The 26723-nt window shown below is 34.3% G+C and overlaps 1 protein-coding gene across 1 annotated transcript in view; it reads right to left on the reverse strand.

Moving 5' to 3' along the window:
* LOC130441293 (uncharacterized) overlaps nt 1-14597 on the reverse strand; it is a 31658-nt gene extending 17061 nt beyond the window's left edge. Inside the window, exons 1-2 of the mRNA XM_056774903.1 lie at nt 14441-14597; nt 14184-14376 (exon numbers count right to left, since the gene is read on the reverse strand). Coding sequence (XP_056630881.1) covers nt 14184-14247 — 64 coding nt within the window. The 5' untranslated portion in view covers nt 14248-14376; nt 14441-14597. The remainder of the gene's footprint in view (nt 1-14183; nt 14377-14440) is intronic.
* Between the last annotated feature and the right edge of the window lie 12126 nt (nt 14598-26723).

Raw genomic sequence — 26723 nt, forward strand, 5'->3', positions numbered from 1 at the left:
ATTAACACGTTCACTGCCATAAATTGCTTTCTTTTCCAGGACGCCAACTACGAGTTATCTCGTCCGGTGTTTACTTGCCATTTTTGTGCAGCTACGATTAAACTCAGAATATATAAATGCTAATATCGATTGATGGCTTCTGGGAAAAGAACAAAAAATCAATGCTGGTTGCTTGAACTGGATATTTATTAAAAAACGAACAAAAAATATAATTATAAAAATTAGTTCAAATTCACGAAATAAAATAATATTTTATTGTTTGTGGAACTTCTTAAAACAATCTTTCTCACATAGGACTGGCTTTTCTTTACATGCTGGACAGAAATAACGCGTTTCTCCACGTTTTTTGCTTGCGTACATATACTACATGACTTTGTCGGACGCTACTTTTTTTCGGTAGGTAGTAGAGTACTTTAATTTTTGCCCAAGCAGGTCGCTGGCCTCACTTGGAACCCTCCCCTTTCATCCAGGCTTGGGAGTGGCTAATCAATGCACCCAACGCAATCATAGACATCCAGGATGTACTGAAGTGAGCGAGAAATCGTAGAAGAGAAGGAAGACACCACGTAAACAGAATTTCAGAAGACAGGTAAAGCAGAAGATTGTAAAGCAAGAAAAACCAAATACATCCCGACCGCTTACAAGATGGTATGAAAGCTGGTCTTCATCATCCCAGTTGATGCTAGACTACCATTAATGCAAACATAGGACTAATGATAAAGAAGAAGAAGAAGAAGAAGAAGAACAAGAAGAAGAAGAAGAAGAAGAAGAAGAAGAAGAACAAGAAGAAGAAGAAGAAGAAGAAGAAGAATTAAGTTATGTTGACAATCTTGTTGATATACTTGTAAAGCTGATAATGAAAGTACTAATAAATACTACTAGTTAATAAATATAGTTTTAATAGAACAATTAACAACGACACTGACAATTTGCGTATTTATATTAATCAATAGATCACCTACATCAGCCATAATCAAAGTGTGCTCTGCAGAACCTCATTCAAATTACTTACTTAGATATTAATAAATAAAAATGGAAAGTTGCAACAAAATCTTCTAACGAAGACGAAGGTTTAACAGTAGGAATATGTAGCAATTCCAGATAAAGGTAGTGATATAACGACGTCATGCTCCCCGATTTCAAAGCCGAAGAAAAGGAAATATCAATTTCTAACGGCCACCTCTCTGCTTCCTAATAGTTCTATGATGTTCGCCAAAATGCGTCGAAATTTAAAAACTGTACACCCTGAGTTTAAACACACAAAAAATAAATTTTTTTCTGCGTAAAAAAGAGGATTTATTGGAAAGTCAAAAAACTATGATGCACACAACGCAAACGATACAACGAGAATTTGATGTAACCAAGTAAATGGACATAACAAAATGTATGCTCGACGATAAATCTGCAAACCATTTTTCTACCGTACCGTATCAAACGATACTGTTTCTCGGCGAACTCATGATCTGTGTCATGTCAAACAAGAATTAGTTACACGTCTACAATTCGCCTTGCAAATGAATGAGTCGACCTGTCTAGCCAATTTGCTGGTTATTGTGAGATATCCATATGACTCTTTTTTTGAAGAAGACATGTGTTCACCGCTGACTATGAACACTACGGAGATGAAATTTTTAATAAATTAAACATATTTTTCTTATTTGAAATGATGGCATCAACATTTGCACAGATGAAGCCCTGACGATGACTGGCAGAACAGCAGAAGCAAATGCCGCCAAATCTAAAATTAGTACTCGATGAAACGGCGAAAATAATAAATTTCATCAAATCACGACCACTGCAATTCCGATTGTTCTCATTATTGTTTGAAGATTATTGCAGCAAACAGACAAAACTGCTGCTCTATACAGAAATGTGATGGTTATTCGAACTTATAGTGGAATTGGAAACATTCTTTTCAGATATTTCTTTGAATTCGAAAGATTGTTTGTATCATTGAACATGGTTGTTCCGCCTGTCTTTTCTGGCGGATATCTTACAAAAATTGAGCAGATTGAATTTATCATTACAATGTAAAGAGACAACAGTGGTCCAGGCTTGCAACAAACTCACTGTTTTCAAACAAGTAAATAGATTTTTTAATTATTTGCGTTGGTAAGAAAGAAATAGAAAGCTTTACAACACGCAATGAGCTTGTCAACGATAGCGATTCAGAAATGTTTTAAGATGATATATTTGATGAATTGTCCCAGTATCTCACTGCAATGCGCGCATCTTTGGAGATGTATTTTCCCGAGGAACAGAATACAAAAATGAAAATGAATTCATTGATTCAAAATCCTTTTCTACCCCATGTGCAAAAGCCCGAAACTATATCAAACGAGATATATAAGTCGTTTTTAGAAATGTCATCAGACATACGTATGGAGTCATTGTTCAAAACGACGCCGACGCCTTTCAATGGTTTTTTGATTAGAATCCCTGATAAATATCCAATGCTTGCCAAAATGGCCTTAATTGTTCTTCTTCTGTTCCCAATAATATATTTGTGCGAAACAAAATTTTCAATCTATGTAGCTGCGAAAACAAAATACCGCAATATACTGGACGTCGAACCTGACATGAAACTTCTGTTATCTACTATCAAACCTGACATCAACCAATTGATGAAAAACTGTTTCATATCTCTCATTAGATTCTTTAACTTTTTTTCATTGTACCTATCCATATTATGATTATTGATAAAGAATGCGCATAAAGACGTATTGGTTTTATTAAAGGGTTCCGTGAAGTTTTCGCTTTCTAAAAAGGTTCCGTCACCAAAAAAGTTTGAGAGCGACTGACCTACAACATGAATATCAAAATAAAAATAAAATTTAAATAGGGATCTGTTTTAAACAGAAAAATTAATTTTGCTTTAGTTTTTACATCTCAAAAATATGTAACAGCCACCAATAAAATTATTTGTAGTTGTGTTAAAATTAACAATATAGAGCTATAAATGTTTACTCAAATTATTTGGGTCTCTTTTATCATTTATACCTTTTTCGTTTTTATAAAAGTGAAGCATTTCTAAGAATTCTCTTTTATTTGAATTTATGTTTTTTATGATATTTCATGGTCTTTTTCAAAATATGATATTGACACTGACAATTTACATATTTTTATTAATGAACAGTCAACTTAATCATGAATATCAAAATAAGAATAAAATCAAAATAGAACTTTGTTCCTATAAGAAAAATTAATTTTTCCTTAGTCCTTACATTTCAAATATGTAGCAGTAATTAATTAAATTATTGGTAGTTTTATTAGAATTTATAAAATAGAGCTATAAATTTTATTCAAATTATTTAGATCTTTTTTATCATTTATAGGTTTTTCGTTCTTATGAATGTGAACCATTTATAAAAATTTTTCGTGTATTAGAGTCCGTGTCAAGAATTTCATGATTGGTTAATGAATGAATCAATGAATTGGCTATTTTTTTTTATCATAATGATGACCTCTTAGTCTATTTTATAAATACTGAGATGTCTGCCCTATGTCAGTGTTAATATCATATTTTGATAAACACTTAAAATTAGTCGAAACGTCAATTATTTATATAAACCTTTGGAAAATTACTAAAAAAAAACTTTTTTGAAACATATTGTGTGCTAAATAAATAGAAATTCGATTTAAATTTGACTTGTAACAATTTGGCGCCATTTAGGCCCGCTCATCGTGTTGGGATAGGCTATGACAGGGATGGGGAAACTACGGCCCGCGGGCAATTTCCGGCCCGTAAAGCGATGAAAACCGGCCCGCGACCAGCAAACCAAAGTTAAGTACAATTTTCTTGTTATCAGAAATAACATTCTCATGAATTGGCAGTAAAGGCAGTACACTGTCGTCGAACGCACTACCCATTTGAGGCAACTATTTTTGAACACCAGCAAATTGAAATTTTATAAGTCCTTATCTCGGACACAATACCTAAATATAGTTTCCCACGCCCAGAAAATAATGGCTATGTTTGGTACAAGCTATTTGTACGAACAAACGTTTTCAATAATGAAAAAATTGTCTTCGTGATAGGCTTTCACATGACCTCCTTTTTTCATTGTTAAAAATTTCAGGATCACAAATGGAGCCGGCTTATGATGAAGTCATGCAGAAACAAAAACAGTTCCACATGTCACATGTTCCCATAAAGACCAGCGCCCCTCAACCTTCTACTTCGCAGCTAATTAAAGTTCAATTAATTGCAATTGAAAATGTTATTTTTTAATATTGCACAATAAATTAGTATCTCAGAAAAATTATGGCAATATTTTTATTTTAGTAAATAATGTAATGCCTCTACTTGGCCCGCCATATATTTCGTTAGCAAAAATTGGCACGCGAAGAAAAAAGTTTCCCCATCCCTGGGCTAGGAGGTCGTTCCTTTCAATGTATCCTGGTCGGAAGCTGTTGACAACCCTCCGATAATCTTAACGAATATCGCAATCGAGCTATCGAAAATATTTTTTTCACTCAAAACTCGACGAATTTTCTAGAACCACACAAGATACGCTCTCTTGATTTTCTGCAAATTTGTAACATAATCCTAGAAATATATTATGTAATATTGAATAAATATATTGGGCGACAACGTAATTTCTGTCTTGTAGTGTGAAATAAAACACTTTTTTTCAAACAAAGAATAGTTTTTATTCAATTATATATTTTTCCATTTTGCTCAATGACCTTTTACAATCGTTCTTTCAGCTTCATTATTTCGCGCTCATAAAATTTCTGGTCCTTATCAGCTAAAAACTGAACCAAGTGCGATTGAAGGTCATCGTTTGATCATTCAAAAAATTTTGCAAACTTCCAAATAAATGGTAATCAGATGGTGCCATATCATGACCAGTGGTTCCAGAAAGGGTTGGTTTCATTCCGTTTAAGGTGCATATCGCATAGTAAATCTATAATTTTTGATTTCCTATCGGAGCATAAACTAATTTATCTATGGATATGATGAATATTATAGACTCACATATTGTGGAAAAGTTTTTGTAAAATATAATGACTAATATGAATTATTGATTCAAATTCTTTGTAATCTGTATTCGCACTATTAAACGTTGGTAAACCTATTTACATTATACCTAATTATGCAATAAATTTAAAATGGTATATTCAGCTGTATTTACTAAATTCGGTGTTATCACACGCACCTGGACAACATCCTCACTTTCCATTTCAAATATTTTTAAATACGTATTAAACCCAAAGTAATGCGTTTTTGATAAGACTTCCGTATCATATCGATGACGGAAGTGGGGTTTGGTATCTAGGTTGAGTTGGAGGTGAGAACTTGGACAAAAAAATGTATTGAAACAAAAAAATTGCATGAAAGACGTACAATTTGACAAGAAATTTATTGAAATAACCCAGAGGGTTTGAAGGGACACCTAGAAAGCTCGAGTTGTGGAGGACTTAACTTTTTCCGTTTTTTGTTATGAGCAATACCCACTAAACTTCATCTCTTCTACTGTAAAAGCTGTAACCGTCCTAGTGGACTTCTACCATTTCTTGTTTTTTATTTTTATTTTTACTTGGGCATCTCTCTCGTCCTTTTCACTTTTTCTTTGGATCAAATTATTTTGTGTATCATATCTGTTTTGTTTATCTCTTGTCATCAAAGAAATTAGGTTGTATTTGTTCAGTGCTACTACAATTTTAGTTTCCACCGGTGTTCTTATTGTATTCCATTTATGACAATGGAACAGAGTATGCTTAGGTGTATCTTTACTATCGCAGTAGATGCAGGGTCCTCTGTCTTCGCTAGTCTTTTTTGATAAGCGCAGAAGGGGATCCATGTTCTGTTAGTATAGTTGGCAAAAAATAATCCTGTCTTTTGTGTGAGTAGTTAATCCATATATCTACTTATATATTGGGGATAAACTCTTTTGTCCATTGACATTTGGTCTCATTTCAGTCCCATTTTGTTTACTATTTCATTGATGTCATTTGTTTGCCACCTACATTTTCAATTTGGTTTCATTATTCCAGGATTAGGTCTATTGGAGGGATTGCCGCCGTTGATATAGTTCTATATCCGCTAGCGACTCGTAGTAGGGTCTTTCCCTGGATTCCCTCTGTTATTTGCTGGTATTTTTTTATATCTAGTTGTATGCCCATATCGAATATCTATACAAAAATAGCGACTGAATAACCCTGTAAAGAAATCTCCTTTTATTTTCCTTCGGGCCTCCAATGTACCGCATTATTCTCATGAGAGCGTTTGGTTTCTCGTTTTTCACATCAGCTCTAAAATTGATATCCTATCCTAGGTAGTTTCTTTCCTTCAAATATGATATTTCTTATATCTCTCAGCCCGCTAAGTATAACTTCTTGTGTTTATTCTGATGGCAATCTTTTTCTCTTCAGCAATTTAATTTTCCGAAAGCTACAGTTGCCTTGTCAATTGAAGCTTCCTTTTTCCCGGCTCTAATTACAACTGCTAGGTCATCCGCGACTTCGATTGTATCCACCCCATATTCATGATGGGTATTTAATACGGGATATTAGAATACATTCATAAGATTGGTCCGAGTACTGATCCCTGTGGTATACCCGCAGTCATGTTATATGTTATTTTACCAAGGACCCAGTATCGTTACTAGAAGTAACCTCGTTAGTAGTTCTTTAAATATGAGATTTTTTTGTTCCTTAGTTCTCTCAGATATGTGTCCATGGTGCTGAATTGAAGGCAACTATTATGAATGCACACCATCGCGCTCTCCCTGAAATTTTCTCGTGGTAATGTCTACCACCTTTTCTACAGCTTGTATTCAGGATCTTCCGTTTATTAATCCAAATTGGTTTTGTGATATATATCTGTTTATTTCTCCACTTCGTCTTCTAGTCTTGTTAGTATTGTTTTGAGAAGAGGTTCGAGTTGTTTGGCGACTATATCGATTATAGAGACCCGTCTATAAGCGTTTGGATGGTCAAAAGGCTTACCTGGCATATGTATTAATACTAGTTTAGCTATTTCCTTGCACTGCGGAGATTCTTGTCTAATTAGTAGCCTGTTCATGACTTGTAGAATAGCGTCTGGTGCTACGGCTACGATCTTTTTCACATTTTCACAGCTTCAGTGGGGATTTCATCCAGTCTCGGGGCTTTTCTTGTTTTTAATCTTTTACATGCCTCTATCAATTGTAAAAGTGTTTTTATGATTTCTTCTTGACACTCATCAATATCAAAAGTAGCTTATGTTGTTTTTATTTGTTTCATCACTATCTTATACTCTTTCCTTTTTCCTTTCTAATATGGTTTTTAAGCTCTTTTGTGACTGTATTCTGACTAGCAGATGTATCTTTGTAATTTCCTCTATATTTTTTAAGATAAATCGGTGACTTTCGGAACAAACTTTTTATCTGAAATCTTCTGAGCAGCCTTGATCATCTCCAACAGCCAATGGCCCTCAAGTACTCGGCCTTTATAGAACTTGTGGCTACCAAATATAGCCTCATATTTGCACTAAAGTACCTTGTCTTCTAATCTTTCCCATGTTACTCTGCTGATTTAGTTACCGCTCTATTATGACTTCTCTATAGTAACTGTTTATAACGATGCTCTACTACCTTCTTGCGCGAACTTCTTTATTGCAGTTGTATACGAGCCAAAACTGTAACACTACATACTTCTTAAGGCTAGTCAATGCCTCTCGAAGTGTGTTGTTTGCCTGTTGTTTCACTAACCTCAACTCTTCTTGAAGATGGATGTGGCTTGTGTCATCTAAATGTTGTTATCGATCCTCTATTTATGTCCAACATTATAGGTTTGCGATAATATGAGCATTGGACTTACGTAATAGCCCATGCTCTTGAGACCATACTATGGCATTTGGTTGGTCACAAATGACCTCTTCCTTTAGCAACACCAACTCATTTTTCGACTAAGTATGAATCTAGAACGATTACCATTAATTGCCGAATTGTAGATTCAATCCAGGACCACAGGTTACGCAATGTCAAGCATCTAAATCAATTGTGATATTGCATGAATAAAAGTTTATTACAATTTTAATTTTTAAACATTTTCCAGATTTCGCAAGTCACCGTCACCCTCTAAAATATGCGTTGACATGCGCGGATCCAGATGTTCAGAAATTTATTAAAAACATTTTTGCTCGTATCGAACTACTATTGAAGTTGCTGAACTAAAACCTATAATTGTTACTTGAGCTTAACACCGTTGGATCGCATTTTTCATATATCGCATGATCAAGTAGCTACAGACGATCTGGTTTACACCACCACTACACCAATACTCACAATTACATTGTTTGGCGCGAGTTTCGATAACCAAGAAGTATCTACAGAGACTGAAAGTAATCGGTTTACCTTCAGTCTCTGAAGACGATAACTTGGTTATCGAAACGCGCGTCAGGCAGTGTAATTGTGAGTGTTGATGTAGTGGTGGTTGAAGCAGTATATTCAGTATGAATATCATCAACGGTTCCAGAAATTCCAACTTAAAAAAACGATTCCATAAGCAATACGAAATTGCCATGGATTTATAAAAAGTCTTTAAGACCATATTGATCGCGATTGCTTTTACTGCTAGACATAATATACTATTTAATATCGATTGCATCATCTATGTTGAGTCACTGTGAACGGTAGTGTCTGAAATGTGTGACTGTTGTCGTTACAACTTAATCTTTATTTATCAAATATAAATCAAATGGAACAAAAAGATGTCGACAAAAATAAAATTTTATTGAGATTATATCTTAGTTTGATATATTACTATACCGGGTGTCCCTTATTGGAGTCGTATCATTAGAATTTCAAAGCGGTGACATATGGACTATTTTTAAAATCGATTTAGATGGAACTGGCAGAGATACGGGTTGAAAAGGGACCATAATGGTAATTTTATACTTTCGCGGCTCTAGAAAATCGAAAAATCATCCGATGTCGACGAATTATTTCTTAAAATCTTCATTTATATAGCGGAATTAAGGGATTTAAGGGAATTAAGCGGAAAAAATTATAGGAATAAAAAAATTAAAACATATATTGATTTCATGGCTTTAAATGTTGTTGTTGTTGTAATTATTGATAACTTTTTTTTAAATTATATTTTTTTTCGTAATCTACACAAAAAAATGAACACATTGAAAAAAAATTTCTCTTAAAATTGACCTTTTTCACATATAATCGGTTGTACCTTTTAATTAAGTAATAATTAAAGTTATATGTACAAAAACATTATTAAAATCACTTATTTTAATCAAGTGTACAATATTAAAAGTTAACTTAGAAAAATGGAAAATTTTCACCATAAAAAAATGGTGGGACGAAGGGGGGGGGGGGTTTGAAAAGCAGACCAAATGTTAAAATTTGTGCACACCCGCTCCCCTTAACTTAATCTAACCTGACCTATCCTAACCAACCAGTTTTCATTTTTTTTATTCCCATATTTTTTTTCATAAATCCGCTGTAAAAACGATTTTTCGATTTTCTAGAGCCAAATTACGAGGGGACAGCGAAAGAATAAAATTACCTATTAATAAATAACGCCGAGGAGAGTATGTAGCTAAAGGTAAATGAAAAAAAGCTGAAGAAATGTTTGAATTTACAAATAATGTGCAAACAGAGGAAACTAAGACAAGAGGAAATCAATACGGAGAAGTAACAAGTATTTAGGTGTCTTTGTAAAGCGAGATAACGACAGTAAATTCGAGGAATAGAGTTTTTTAAGATACAAAGGATACTTACAAAATAAGAAAAATAGAACACTGAAACGGAAATATATAAAGCACAGATGAAAACAATAGTGATATGATGCTGAGATAGCGAATCAAACAATGAAATGAAGATATTCGGGAGAAAAAAAAAACAGTTATGAAACAGTTTATTTGCCATTGGTAAAAATGGGGTAGCACTCCACAATTTTTCCATATAACATTGATTTGTATGAGAATTCTAAAGAAACAATCATTTTGTGAGCTAAAAACAGGTCAAATGAATACAACAAATATTGTACACATAAATTTGATGATTGAAAAAACAAATTTCAAAAAGGAAAAACTCCTTTGATTTCGGAAATATACTGGATCTTAAATCCTTGCGTGCATAGAAATCGGCCCACTATAAACTTTTGACTTTAATTTGCTTTAATGTGAGGATGAATTTATGGAAACTTAGTTCTTCTGTTAAACATAGTGGAATCAACACATTAATGCAACAATAAGCTATGGAATCGAGTTTGGGGTAGGAAGTCTCTAGCTCATCCTATAAATATTCTACTGGATTTAGGTGAGGACTGTATGCTGGCTACTCCTAATTTGAAAATCGACTTCTGCAATGTAATCTTGCACGATTCTGACGGCGTGCGGACTAGCTTTATCATGCGTAAAGGTAAATTTGTCTCTAATGTAGTCGACGTAAGGTACCACACGAATTGCTAAAATCTCCTCGATATATCTATCTGCCGTTAAACCTCTTCTTTTATAAACACGATCATCCCCTACGAACAAACACAGGGTAAATTCGTTTTCTTATAGAAATTACACCCCAGATCCTATTGGAACCACCTCCATAAGCACTCCGCTCATCAAAGCATCAAGCTGCAAATCGCTCTCTTGGTCTTCGGTACGCTATCCTTCTTCTGTCGCTACCATGGAGGCATATTATGGTCTCATCAGTCCACCTAGAAGATTTTTGCGTGCCATGGACGCTTCTTTACTTTATTTGATACACGGTGGTGATCTGATGGTTTGCCTTTACAGGGATTATTGGGATCACTAAATTCCTCATACCATCATCTTCTACTCTTGGTTTTATACTAATTAGACTATGTTTAAAATAGTGAAATTAATGCATTAAGCAAATTGAGCTTTTTATTATTAACAAAAATAGGGTTATAAATATTTAAAACTTAACATCCAATTTATTAATAATGGGTGTGACATCCTTTTGCCCTAACAACATCTCTCATACAATTAGGTATAGATCTAGTTGTTGTTTATTGTGGTATGTTAAGCTACTTTTCTTCTACTGCAACAATAAGCTATAGGATCGAGTTTGGGGTAGGAAGTCCAGCTCTAATTCTTTGTTCTATCGGATTTAGGTCTGAATTCCATAACCCAAAAACCGACTTCTGCAATGTAATTTTGCACGTTTCTGGCGTTTCTGGTGTTTGGTCCGCAGGAAGATAAATTCTCCAATTCTTCAATGTAGTTGATGTAAGGTACCGCACGAATTGCTAAAATCTCCTCGATATATCTATCAGCTGCTTAACCTCTTCTTCCGTGAATACGGTCGCCCCCACGAATAAACACAGAGTCGGCTCGGGCTCCTACTCAAACCAAATCTGTTGTGCATTTTATTGGTAGCGCCTCAAAACTTAACAGACAGTACAGACAAATTGAGCGATTTTGAACTTATGCCTTAAATGAAATTGGAATTTTTTATTTTCTATATTCTGGGAAGTTTTAGGATACTGAATAAGCCTAGCAACTCTTAACAAAAGTACGGGTACGGATTTTCGAAATTTTGAAACGCGAAAACTCGAAAACTATGAGGAATTAAAAAAACTGTTGTGACAGAAAATGTAGAATACAAAATTTTCTACAAAAAAGTATTGCAGGTATTTGTTCCTAACCTCAAAATTTTCACCTTAAAATGGGTTTATACACTCCAAATATATTTTGAATCGCGAATAAATCGAAAATTATCAGAATTTCGACATAAACTGTCGGGAAAAAAATGTGGAGCACAACATTCTGTACAAAAAAGGTTTCAATTTTTTCCAATATATAATATATATATAAAATTCAAAATTTCCAATATAAAATAGGTTCGAACGCTTAAAAATATTTTTAAAACTACGTAGAGTTCAAAAAAAAGTAATGAGCCAAAACTATAGAGCACAAAATGAGTACCCACATTTTTGTGAAAGAGAAACTATTAATAAGTCTATGAATATTGGAATAATAATCAACCGAAAAGATAGTGTTTCATGATCGCGTTTTTTGAAAGTTAGTTCATTTGAAACCAATAAGTAGTCCATGTGTGTTATATACATGAAAATATTGATTACAACACGAACGATAAATCTCTCATTGGATTTTCTGGTTTATATGGCTAGTAATGAGATACTCATTGAAACCTCAAGTGCTTATGTGGCCAATATACCTCCTCATCTCGCAATATGAAGTCGAAAATTATGCTAGCTTACTCGAGTAGAAAATAAAGATATTAACTACCATGATGTATTTTGATTTTTCGAAAACGAAGTAGTTTTTCAAAAGCTAGAGCAATTTCTAGATGCGCCTCGAAAACGTAAACGGAATAAGTTTTGCGGCGTTGAGGTAGGGAATTTTGTGCTCTATATTTTTTGTTTAAGCAGTTTTTTTTAATTCCTCTAAGTTTTCGAGTTATTCTCGTTTCAAGATTCTTTTGAGTTACCAGTTCCAAAATTTCGAAAACCCCTGCCCGTAATTTTGTTAACGAGTTGCTAGTAATCGAAAACCTCTGAGAATCTAGAAAATCAGAAGCGTCCAATTGAATTTCGAGTTTAATCCTATTTTTCCTGTATTAAGAAAAATAGCAGTTTTTATCATTCACGTCCAAAATTGTTTCAATATTTTTTTTTATTAGATTGTCACTTTTCCTCTAAATTCTGTGAGTAGCCCAAAGTTATTATCAATTATTATCGCGAAGTCACATTTGGAAGCTAGATGACAGCAGAATCGTGTAAAAAGTCACGCAAATGTGCCGTGGATAAATATTGGCTGTCAGACATCTGTATCTCATTTGACCGGTTGGTTTAATGGACAATATTCAGGACAATATGCCTTTTGGTAAACTAGTGATATAGCTCGAATCTACCAACCACAAAAGCGACTGTTAGTTTTGTTTGACCAAAATCAAAGGCTTTTTAAGAAAATACGCGGAGGTGTCTTCAGTAACAAAAACACTACCTCACAAGAAAGAAGTTCCTGTGCCTTTTCCATTTTATGGTGTTGAAGAAAGTTCAAGCAATTCCGAAAACGAATAGATTGAAACAGAATTTACAGCCTCTGTCTATTCTAAACCACCATATTTAATTAACCAGTTGGAGTTTAATGATCTCATATGAGATTTGCATTTGCCCAAAGAAAAACCCGAAGTGTTGAATTCAAGACTAAAACAGTGGAATCTGCTTAAAACGAGAGTTAAAGTTACCGCGCACCGTAAACATCACAGTTCTTATGCTAATTTGTTTTCTAAAAAGAATTGGAGACTCTTCATTGCTTCCTCAAAATCAAATCTAAAGACTGTACTGCTTCATAACGAAATAAATTTCCATCACTACCTTTAGCTTTACCTTCACAGCAAACACCAATGGTTTATCTGTGCGGATTTGATTTTAGGACTACCAACTAAATGAAATACAGATGCTTTTTATGCGAAGTGGAACAGCCGAGAGAGAAACATTATTTAAGAGCATTATGGTCGCCAAGAATTGTATATATTCATGGGTAAAAAATGTGAAAATTGAACCTTTGGTTAGTCTTGAAAAGATGATATTAACACGTTTGCACATCAAATTAGGGTTAATCCAAATTTTTGTGAAATATATGGACAACGATGGAACTGGTTACAAATGTTTGAAACATAAATTCCATTCTTCATTTTTCATTCAATATTTTGACATACCTATTATGGATTGGAATGTAATATGTCCTCGAAAATACACTTTTTACATGCCCACATAAAGTTATTGCTGGAAAATATGGGCGCTTCAATTGACAAGCATGGAGAAAGCTTTCATCAAGATATTGCTGCAATTGAAAAGCGCTTCCAAGAAAAACGCTTGCAAACTACTGTTGATCTTTATTTAGAGACACTCTAGACTTCGAATTTTTAGTGGTTATAATAAAACTGGAGTTTCATCTTTCGAAACAATAAATTTGTTTCTTACAAAATGTGACCTGACTAAATTATTTTCACCTTTCTTATTTAATTTTTTATTGGAATGACGAATCACAAAATCTTAACCACGAGCAAAAAATTGATAACTGTTTCGTTTTCTAATACATAAGAACGTGTATCTGTTTGCGACTAATTTCAATTATTGCAACAAAAACTGTTCACGACAGATATATCTTCATTGATCTATATCATATTCGTGATTTTGGAATACTGTTTATGTTAAATAAATTAGAAACTGAGAAGTATACAACTTACCTATTGGAATGTATTGCACAAGTACAAATATAACAAGGGTAGGGCACAGCACTTTATATTTCATTTTCTATATTGTGAATACTTCCAATTGTTCAAGAAAAACCGAATTCGTCATATATATGTTTCGTCGTTTATCGTGGATAGGTGACGGCACAACGTTCAATGTTAGCAAATATTACCAAAAAATAAATAACTGGAATAAAATACGAAAACAGATAAGATTACGAAGGCAAATATCGATGTAGTTATTGAAATACCTGTTGGAGTGGGGTTATCTTGGAACATAATTTTTTATGCGTGTAAACAGCTCAGTCATAATGATTGAATAACTTGTAGCAATAGATATTTCTCATTAACGGAAAAAAATCTATTGATAACGTGATAGTGATGTTCAAATTATGGACATTTGTCAGAAGAATGTGTCCCGAATTTCATAGAAAAGCTTCGTAAAAACATAATGATTGAACAACTTGTGATAATAGATATTTGTGATAAGATAAGCTTCGTAAAACTGAACACTAAACATTACTCTGAATAAAACTCTAATTGATTCCTTAATCCTAGACATTCGGCAATGGGCTGCGGCTTTCTAAATACTAGCGGGATTTTTTCTCAAATCAAATAAAATTCATGCGAGCAGATCGTTATTGGAGAGCTCCAGTTCAGTATCTTTAGAGTGTTCTCTTTGCGCATAATGAAGTAAACAGAACTACTAAAATAAAAGAGAAAACAAGATGACTAAAGCAAATTTAGAATAGATTGGGACAGGTAAGTCAGAGGCGAATTTACAGATTTGCCGCCTGTAGGCTATTCATCTTTGGGCGCCTTTGCTGACCTCTTAAATTAGCTCAAAATCATATAAATCACATTTTTCATCAATAAAATATTATAATTTGAAAACAAAGATTTCGTGTAAGAACCTTGATTATTTTTATCTATAATATTTAAAATACATTTTATCCAGCAAAGAAAAGGAGTAACCTTAATACATATTCGTTATTACACTCAGAAATGAATATTTTTTCATTGATTATATGTTCATATTGCTTATAAATCTATTTTGCCCAGAATTGTGGAAATGATTAGAGTATATATTGTATGACCTAAAGAAATGTTAAAAAACTTCTTTGAATTGTAGTTCAACATATTTATAGCGGGTCATTAACGACCCCTAGGGTACTTATGGAAATAAAGATAATATAATGTTATTTTTATTCAATTCTATGTAATGTAGGCACAAGTTCATCAAAACATCTTTCATGTAGCGGAACTCTACATCAACGTTTTAGAGGTTTAATGATTACACAAGGAGCTGCAAATAGTTCGATAGATGGCTAAGGGCACGTTAACGACCCAGTGAACAAACACGGTTCATTATTCACGTAAGAATTTTAGTCAAAACTGTTGATTGAATGCAGTACCTGAATCAACGACGAAACAAATTTGGTATCGGTTCACCATAACGATAAAACAGTAGATTATAGGAATCCCAACATCGTTATTCATTCCCAAATAGAATATAAGTAAAAGAATTATGCATAATATGATAACCACTAGAGAGTTTTTATTGTAGGTGGATTAATAGTCATGACACATGGGGACATCCTTTCTACCTGATTGAATGTTCTATATTGTAATCCTAGTCAAAATGCATTTAAATAAAAGTTGAGGATTAAAACATATCGGATTATGACCAAATATTTGGGAAAAATGGATAACCTTTAAAATGATGATTATTTAATGATTGAATGATTATTTAACAATCTTTATGTATTTTTTGAGTACTACTGCCTATAGATTATAATACGACTTTCCGCCCACTGTTGACACATTCTCAAATTGGTTTTCGTCAGTTAGTTCTTCGATTCCGGATAGATTACAATCTTCATCTTCTTGTTCTGATTCAGTGTCGCTATCCTCATCATTTAAATCAATAACTAGATCATCTACGATAATGTCTATTATGGGTTCATTCGTCATAAAATCGTCCTCAAATTTCTTCGTTCTTTTGCTAAGAGATTTCCACTGCTCTGGAGAAAATTATTTGAAAAAAATCGATGCAATGTTGCATAACATCGTTGAAATTAAAAGATACATTTTTATTTGCAATATGCAATATAGTCTTTGAGTTCGGCCCAAACCGATTCGATTGGATTCAAATCCGGATGATATGGTGGTAGTCGCACTGCTAGAAAAAGCTGATCTATTTTATACCGCTTATATTTTGGCTTATAGTTCTTTATGAGGGCATATAATTCAGGTTTCAACATCATTTTATTAAATGGAATATTTCTCTCTGATAACCATGATTGCACCTCGGCTTTTTTGGTTAATGTCGTTGGAATTTTATCGATTTTTTTATTATGATAAGGTGCATTATCGATAACCACAACGCTCTTTGGCGGCACATTCGGAATCAACTGTTCTTATAATTATCAAAATTCATCTCATTATGATAATCATCCATTTTCTCTACCTGCATGTATTACTATTAAACGTTGCTCTTTCCTGACAAGTTTTTTTAGACCATCCTCGGTATTATCACTACAGACTTTTTGGTGCGTCTGTGTAGCATGAATATAAGTTTCATCCATGTTAATAATAGGTCGACCCTCTTCTTTGTAGGTCTGCATTTTCTTAAGAATTCTATTCTCAATAGTCGAATGGGCTGGCGCTCCATTAATATTTTTCTGTTCGTTTTCACCTTCCTCCATCGAAATGAAAGTTTATGAATGCTTTTTCTCAAAGACTCTTTGCAACCCTGATAGTCTATATCTCGAATGATATTTCTATGAATTACCCTGAGCGTAGGAATTCTTTTTTCTGTGATATGGAAATTAACTACGTAAAATAGCGAAATCAGCAACATCCATTGTGAGGTTTGAATATTTCACTCTCTTTTTATTTGGAGTTGAAAATATTTCCTGTTCAATTTCTTCTATTTTTTTCATCTCTGATTTAATTTTCCTTGCGGTTCTTACGCATACATCTGTAGCCTCTGCTACTCGTTCTTGAACCTTCGATGATAAAAAGTAATTATTAGTACACTTATTTCTACCATTACTTCTTACCTTCGCAAGAGGAATCCTTATTCCATCTTCCGTTTCTTCTGCCTGCATAAATCTTAAAACATTGTTGACAATTTCTCTGCTTTGTCCACTCAGAACCTTGTTATTTACTATACTCTTCAAAGGTATTTTCAAAGTAACGGATACATAATTGTCACAACAGTTCACTAAATAATTCCTGCACTGACTGTACTAACCGATGTTGACTGCACGAGATCCTCGACATTAATGAGCTCTCGCCCCACTCCGTCGACAAGTCTACTGCGCATCCAATTCTCAGAGGCAAAGCTATGTTGGTCGATCTATACTTAAATGAAATAAAATGAAAACATGTATTCACAAGAACACCTATTAACGATATAAATTGTAATATAAGAAAAAACTCGTGACAGCGAAGCTACTTGTAGGATCGAGGTTATTGCTCTGCTCCATCACGAGCTCTCTTCAGCAGCCTAAGGGCCCTTTCACACCAAACGAATCCGAATCAATTAGAATCACTTCGAATCAACTTGAATCTGATTGACCATCGGCTTCGAGCGCTCCGTTTAAATGTGAAGGGACTCTTTTTCCGCCTTCAGACCGGGTGAATCTGGTTCAATCAGGTTTGATTCGAGGTCGCACTTGATTCAACCTGTCAGATTCCTCGTCCGGTCAGTCTTGAATCAACATCATATCTCATATCTTCTGTGTGGAGGAAAATTGGCGAAGAATTAAACATTCCAGATTCAGGTTGATTCAGCTGGTGTGAAAGAGTGGAAATGATGAATCAGATTCAACTTGATTCGGAGTGATCCAGATTGATTCGGATTCGTTTGGCGTGAAAGGGGCCTAAAGCCGACAATAACAGTCGAGTCAGTCGGGAGTAAGACGTAGACGGTAAAGATTACGCAACTAAGACGGCTTCCCGTGTGATAAAGACAATCTCCCGCTCATTTAACGTATAAACTACATACACGAATATTTTTACTATCAACCTTAGTTCTCTTATTTACATTGTACATAAGTAAAGTGTTTCCATTGTTTAAATTCTGTAATAAAAGTGTTTTCTTCCTAACCGGCGTTTTAAGAAGAAAAGAAACCTAGACAACCAAGAAATCCCTACATACATTATTTTTGTTTGTATTTACGCTGGTAATTAACAGCGCCAACAAAAACGGGTTGAGAATCCGATGAAGCAAATACGTTCTTTTAGATGGACGTACTTTTAGTGCCATATGCAAATCACACTGCGTAACGAAATAATTTTCTCTCTAGGGGTCATTAACGGTCACATTGCCACTTTTATTTCTGTAAAAATGTCAAAACTCGTCTTCTTTGTATACATATTAAATAAAATTCGCCGCCTCTTGAAATACGCGGCTCTAGGCTTCAGCCCAAAGAATATATACACGGTAGATCTGCCAATCTATATAAAAATTTGACGACAAAGCTCGATCCTAGCGACATCTCTCCGACCGGCTCCGTACCAGTTATTCATTCGATCCTTAGACAAGAAAAAAAGAGTTCTATAATCAAAGATTTGATCTAAGGTTCATATCCATGCTAACGCTGTAGATGCGCGGACGTTTGAAAATTGGCTTGCACGGGATATTTGAAAATTGATTCACAATTTCGCGGGAAATTTGAAAATAACTCGAGTAATTTTAAATACTCAAAGCTAGTTGTCGCATCAAATTGTGAATGAAACAAAAGTATTATGCAAAATACCTTCATTTTGCTAACATTTCAAATTCAAATATTGTTGTTTACAAGAAAATATAAATATCTGAAATTAAAATGCTGTTTAAATGAAGTATTTTGTAAAATATTTTGGTTTCATTTACAATTTATGTGACAACCATTTCCGACCATCTAAATTTCACAATTAAATGGTTTATATAAGATATAGGTAGATGGAATATTGAAACACGGGATGATTATTATAATTTTTATTTCATTTTTGACATTTTATAACTATATCCACAAACAAAAAATTTTCCTTCACACTGTAGCAGGCTTAGGACTGTCAACAGTGAGATGTTGGCGTGTTTTAAAAATGTTTCTGTTTATACATGGTACATACAATGGTATATAAAAAATTGATTTTATAACCATGGATAATTAATGCTTACTGTTGTCTTTCTTGCAGCTTTCCTTATATTTAACATATGTCATATTCATCACAACATAATAGTCTTTATATTGTTGATCTTTGCCCTTCAAAATTTTATTAATTAAACCTATGTAATGGAAGATGCATATGTTAAGACTAATATTTACAAACATATTTACATAATCCTTATGATCTGAACAAAATATTGAGGTGATGTCTGTCAAATCCTCCAAACGAAATATTTGTTTCTTTACGCCTAACGAATTGATAAACTGGGGCAATCTTTCGAAAATTTTATCCGAAAAACTTTTAAAAATATGACAGAATTTTGCTGAAGGCGCATATAAAACATTTTTTTATGTTCTCTAGAATATATTAATGAATTTGCCTTAATTAATTCGTTTGACAATATTATATTTTTACACAAGTGGCATTTGAGACTTTTAAATAATTTCTTCGCTACTGAACCTGCCACATAAGGAGTGACAAGACTTTTCACTATGATTCATAAGAGGTTAATTGTCACAGTAAATATAAGTACTTACCAGGTAAAATTCGTTTTTAAAAAATATATTTATTCAAGCAATTACAAGTTGATTGTTAAGCCGCGTCCACACTATGTCGATCGACAAGGTCGATGGACAATGTCGAACGACATAGGCGACATTCGTCTCGTCTACAGATAAACTGCTGTGTGGACGTATTTCATCAGTCGACTGTGAGTAGTTGAGTGCTGTGCCGTGTAAATCGTGCCTTTTGTTTTTGTTTTTGTACTCTTCATTTGTAGAGTCCCAGAGTTGAGGGCGGTCTCTGTACATATCAATAAAATTTAATGTTTGTTCTTCTGTGAAATTCATTTTGATAAAACAATTAACTTTGGTAAAACACAATTATAGAACCACTTCTCCCGTTGCGCACACAAGTTTTAACAAAACTAATGATTTAAAACATTATTATCACGCTCAACAGGTCCAAACTTGGCAATTATTTCCATTCGACTGAAAATAAAAATGCACTTCATTCGGGTTACATTCGACTCGACAAATGTCGATCGACTAAGTCGATCGACACGTCTACGTTTAGAGATCTGAACAGAGAATGAATTATATTAAATGAAATTACAAGAAAGTAATATTTATCCACATATGTTGTTAAGTAACAATTTCTCAGAAAGTATAATGTTTGTGCTCGCTTTTAAGTTTCCTCGATAAGCGGCGTATGTAACTAGTGAAACTTTTTTTAACCTGCCATTGGGGTTTCTACAAATTGGTTCAAAATGAACATCGAATATCACATATTCTATATGATGATAATACTGTATCTACAAGCATTAACTTGGGGTTATTTATTCTTTGCAACCAAATTCTGCAAACGTCTTCATTCGTAGGAATGCAATGTCTATAAATAAGTAAAATAAGGATAAAATCATTCAACTTATTTAACCATTCAACAAAATGATTTCCTAAATACAAATTAATGAAGTTAGGAAGAAAAACAATATTCTCGTATAGGTATGAACTTGATTTCAATTTACCTAAATAGTTATGTTATGTTCATAAATAGTAAATATTACTTTCACCTTTTCGCTTGCTTATTCGTGCCTCCTGGTACACAGCAGGCCTTTACTCGTTTACTCATATTGAGTAAGTAAACACGACAGCACAATTCGCAACAAATAACTTTTAAATGGACAAAACGAACAATATCAAACACCTTTGCAAGATGGACGTTGTTCATTCAATCAAAGATTATATACACGCTGGTGAATCCAGCACTGAGGTAAGTTGTATGTTAAATACAATTTGTCTGATAAAGGAGTCTGCCCACTACACCGTATCATACCATGACCGTAATAGGAACGTGTCAGGCAAAAAAATATTCTTTGTAGAGAAAAGCATGGCACTACGTCCACTAGACCGTTCCGTCACCGATCCGTACCGTCGCGTGCCATGCACGGAGCGTTGATAATTGACGGCGAGAATATTTTGCCGGTGCCGATGCCTTAACTGAATTTTCTTCATCTTCAACTAAGTGCCTGTACAACGTCCAATATTCTCCTTCAGTTTTCCGTTTTTTTATAGTCTCGTGAATCCAGTAGCGTCGAGTGGGTTTTTGATTCTCTTCTTCTTCCTCATCCAATATTATGGCAATCATTGCCAGTTGTCTCACAGTTAATCTTTTAATGGTCATATAATACCTTTATTATTATTTTAAAACTCGATAACACTCCCCAGAGGTCCAGGCAGTACTGTTACACATGCGAGAATGAAACGATTTCTTATCAATTTTACGTCATAAAAATTGCGGATGGGCAACATACGGGTTATATACGGACACCAAACCGGCATCATACGGGCATTAAACGCCGTCGATTCGTTTCAGTGGGCAAAGCAAGCCGTATCGTATTGCCTTCCGTGCTTGATACGTTCATAGCACGGTCATGGTATGATACGGTGTAGTGGGCAGACTCCTTAAGGAAACATTTTTTATAAAATGGAACAACTTGTACATATAAGTATAGTAATTGTTATACTATAGGGCTATACCTACAAAAATTACGAGAAACCATAGTTGTAAATCATTTAATAACATCCGGGTGGTTCAGTACTCAGGTCAGGTGTAGAATATATTTCTTAAAGGTTTTACTAACACACAAAATTTGAAATATTCTTTATTTTACGACCGCAGCGTGAAAATGTCAGTAATTATCAATATAACGCTCTAAGAGATTTTTACTAAAATTTCAGTCCTTTTTGGACGCTTAGTCACTGACAATTGTACAACTGGGTCGTTGTACTGGGGCAAAACTAGCTTTTAAGTAACAAAAATTCAATACTAATGGTAGAAACATAAAAATTTGAAGACAGGGGTTGTAGAAGCCGCTGATTTGATGTGAAAAATCGACCTATCTGTATTAAAATGAATGCCTGTAGGTTTGCAGATGCTGATTGCAAATGTGATGTGATCTTTTCCGTCTAATATAAATTCTCTAGTTTCTTATGCATATTAGAGCTTCAGCGGCCTGAATAAGCATATTGGATGATGGGTTGAATTGTTCCGTAGAGCTGTGCCATCAACAATGAACAATCTGACTCAAATTTTGTCTGACAAAAATCTTGTTTGTAATTTAACAATCCACGGTTGAAGGAAAAATTGCCTCTAAGACCTCACAATCATACGACTCAAGTTTTTTGGCGACAAATTCATTTTGCGTTTCATCTATTATTACAGTTGTGTTCTTAACAACTTCGCTAAAGGAATCTGCCATTTTGTATGTGACTGTTACTCCTTGCCGTGATTTATATTTCGACATACTTTCGCAAGATGGGTAAATGCCACACGCCATTTCTCATGCCTTGGTATTATCTTTTCATAAAATTGTTTTCTAAAATAAGAGCCAACCCAAAAGGGGTTGTCAGTGGCTAAGCAATTTTCTGAATTTTGTAGATCGTGTTGGGCTTTTTGTAGCTTTTTTCACAATTTAGCTAAATCGAAATCTCTCTTCTTGCGAGTTCCTATACTTGCTGCCTGCCTCATTAAGAAAGGTTCTGCGTTGTTTTCTTTATATAAACCTGCAGCTTCTTTCCCCTTTAACCGAAGTGTCTTTACATTTTTTTATTTTTCGATGACAAATTTTCGGTTTTTTGATAATTTAAACCAAAAATTCGGCAGTTTTCTTTCAAAATATCTGTGGATACTGAAAAATAGCCTTTTTGTTTTTTATCAGACGTAGTTAAACACAACATGTCCTTTTAAATGTTTATTCGTTTCGCCATGCCACATATTAAAGAAAGCAATATGTTTGGTGGAAGAAACCTAGAAATTAATCAAAATTTAAAAAAAAACGCAAAATTAATTTGGTCTTTTACCTAAAATCCTCCACTAGATATAGACCTCAATGATCAAACGCCTTCAGTTCAGCGTCTCGCGCATCCCAGTATCATAAATTCCATACGTACGACTCCATATGACCCTTAAAGACCTACCGGGTCTTCCACGTTTGAATCTAACGATACAATTTAAAGCTAGAGGACAACATACAGGCTGAATATCCTCAAAGAGCTGCAGGCTGGACATTACTACCAACTAGCTATGTAGAAATCTGCAGTAATAATAATAATGAAAGAGACCAGTGAGCTGGTGAGTCTAAGCCCGCTATACTAAATAATGGAGCTACCTGATATAGAGATGGCTTCGGGATGAATAGCTTAGCCGCTATAAAATACAGTAATCCTAAAATGTTTACCCAGTAGAGTTGTTTCACAAATCATAATGGCTGAAGCAGCTTGTGCTGGAGTGTAAGAAAGTGCTGCAAGAACCAGTGTGTGATGGCTTTAAGATCCAGCTCGATGGGGCCCGTTCAGTCGGGTAACAACGAAGTAGACTCGCTGGCCTGATAGGGATTGGCAAATCCACTAATGGGTCCAGAGCCCATTCTTTTTGTTGTCAAAAGTGTTGCTATTACGCCTCTCAACGGTTTGCTTGAAAGGCAAGCTTTGTGAAGATGGATAGTGACATCTAGCATGAGATAACCTAATGCACACATAGATAGGCCTCCTGCCTCTCTTACCAAATAATTTCTCCTATTAGATAAACGCGAAATTCCTCTGTTGACTCAACTTTTAACCGGACACGGTCATGTATGACGCAATCTTCAAACTATGGCTATCCCGGTCGACCCAGAGTGCCGCTGGTGCATGGAGAAGGAAGAGTTTCTTCTGTGATTGCCCAGTACTCAGACGTGCACCATTCAAACACACAAGCTTCACAGTTTGCTTAGAGACGTCAGAAGATTCAAACCAAAGTGCCTGATTTGCTTTTCAAGAGATATTGGCGTAAAGTAATTTCAAGTAGGATACGTCGGGTTTATCAAAAGGCGTATGTGCTTAACAGTCCTTGGTCGACCACTACCCTACTATGAACTATGAAAACTTAGTTTAAAATACCATAATTCACATATCAATAGTACGATAGCTGTCAAAATTATACTCTTGTCTCTTGAAGGTTAATGCTAACAGAAATCATATAGATTTAATACTAGAAGCGCTATCTATGTGTCAGCTTAAGAACTTTTTAACCCACCTAATAACCTCTATCAGTGATAACATAAGAAAACTTATCGAGGGTCTAGATATATGATAAGGCTCTTTCTATTCCAGTGTATTGTTGGTGAATTCCATTAGCTGATAGGTTTCTTCATTTATTTTTGTTTTTTCAACCTAAAAAGTTATAAGCTGGTAAATCGCTCAATAACTATTAATATACCTAAATTCTATTACATAACTGATTTAATGTCTTTAATGACAGAAAAACTATAAGTTATGAAAAACATATTTTTGTAGGTTCAGTTTTAACTCTAAAATTTCCTTCGAAAACAGAATGCAATGTTCGGAAATTGAAAAAAGCTTCGTTCTGGGCTAGGATCCGCAATCAGTTGATATACTTGATACACGAACACAGCTTACGAAAAGCCCTATAATTCTATTACTCATCAAATAAAATTGTTTGCAAAAAATTTACATGAAAGTGTCAAAGCAGTAGTCAAATATGAGAACGATTTTTGCTAGTTTATTGACATTTTTTCAAGAATTGCAAAGATTCGTGTTACATGTTGTACATATTATATATTTTCTATTGGGTGTTTGTAAAGCTTGTTCAGTTTCGCAAATTGATTCGGGAGCGCATCTTCGATGTATGGTAGATATATTGGATTCTGAAACAAAATATTAAGGTTATTAGATAATAAAATATTTGCTGCATTGATTTGAAGACAATAAACTGTCACCTTAAAAAATAACCAAAGTGTATTGATTTCTCATTGATTGGGAATAGTTTTTTGCTATTCAAGACTTGAATCTTGCACCATTTCTTAGGAGCGATGCTTTTAACAACATAGTATTCAGATATCAATAAGCAGCAGCTGCAAATCAATGGTTGAAAAATTGCAGTAGAAAGAGTACGAGTTGACATCTCGCAGAGTGCAGCATACTTTTATCAAGTCATTCGGAAGGCTTTTTTATTAATCTGAACCGAAGAGCAATTATTATAGGAAGAAATTGTAAATGGAGAAATATTATCAACGTCAAAAAAGAGAAAACCAATAGGGAGAGATTTTGATCAGATGTATACATAAACACTTTTTTTGAGGAAAAGACGGTGACTATTATTTGGAATGGATAAGGAGAAAAATAAAAAATGTATTTGGAAAATAATGTCTTGTTTTTTGTTAGGTTGGAAACTTTCCAGACAATTCTCGTAAATAATCCTTTATTCTCTATAGCCGGGAAGACGACCGTTTTGCAGAGTAGTTTGACCCTTATGTTCAGAACTATACGGACCTCAAGTCCTACGTTTTAATATTTGAAAAGCCTTCTTGAGTATTTGTATAGCTTCAGTGACAATAAATCTAAAACTCATCAAGCAATGACGAATGTACATTCAAAAGGTGTCTAGCTCCTTTCACGAATGTTTAGATTACGTTTCGTTTCATAAGAAAGTTAATTTTTTTACCAAATCCTAATAAGCAGAATCGTACTTCTCTGGTTCTGTTATTGATCTATGTAACATGACTTTAAAAATGATAACTATGAATTTGTTCCTGTCAGAACATTATCCTCTTACTCAGTCTAACTGGACTTTACGCGATCGTTTTCTTTACCATATTTCATAATGCATACCTATTTATACCGGATTTTTCAAATACCTTTCGACTCATAATGCTCACTGGGTTTACCTAAGGCCCATTTCGCACCAAGCCAGTCTAGTCCAGTCAAGTCGGACGCTTTTGAATTGTAAATCTTAACTTACCATTAAAACAAAGAGAATGTGTAAATCTGGTTTCATACTAAGCGCGTCCCGTCAAGTCCCAACGCGTCAAGACTTGCGAAGACTTATTGCGACTCAGCCGGTCGAAAATTTTAAGAATCATTCAGTCGTGACAGTTGCACGGAGAAAATGCATATAGAAGAAAGAAACATCTCGACATTTCTCGTTTTGCCATAGTACAGAACCTTCTGGTGACATGAAATACTCTGTTAATTGTTCTCGGATCTGTATTGACTTTGTATTTGTTCTGTGGATACTTGTAGGTCTTAAGGATTGAAGTTGATCGATTGTTCCAAACACTAGGTTTCCAGAATCTTGTCACTTTCCGTTTGAACTTGTCGGACAGAATTGTATAAAACGCAAGCACTTTCAATTGAGTTTTTCGTTAATTGTATGTCAGTTTCTATAGCTTTTTGAAATATGCCAAATTTTGTGTTAATATGCCAAAGGCACACTCTAAAACAGTCCAAACCACTTCGCCAGTTCTTTTACTTTTTAACTGATTCCCATCCGGAAGGTATAGCTAGGGATGTAAACGATTCTCCTGTTGCTAGG

The sequence above is a fragment of the Diorhabda sublineata genome, chromosome 3, assembly GCF_026230105.1.
Source record: "Diorhabda sublineata isolate icDioSubl1.1 chromosome 3, icDioSubl1.1, whole genome shotgun sequence".
NCBI classification, from domain to species: domain Eukaryota; kingdom Metazoa; phylum Arthropoda; class Insecta; order Coleoptera; family Chrysomelidae; genus Diorhabda; species Diorhabda sublineata.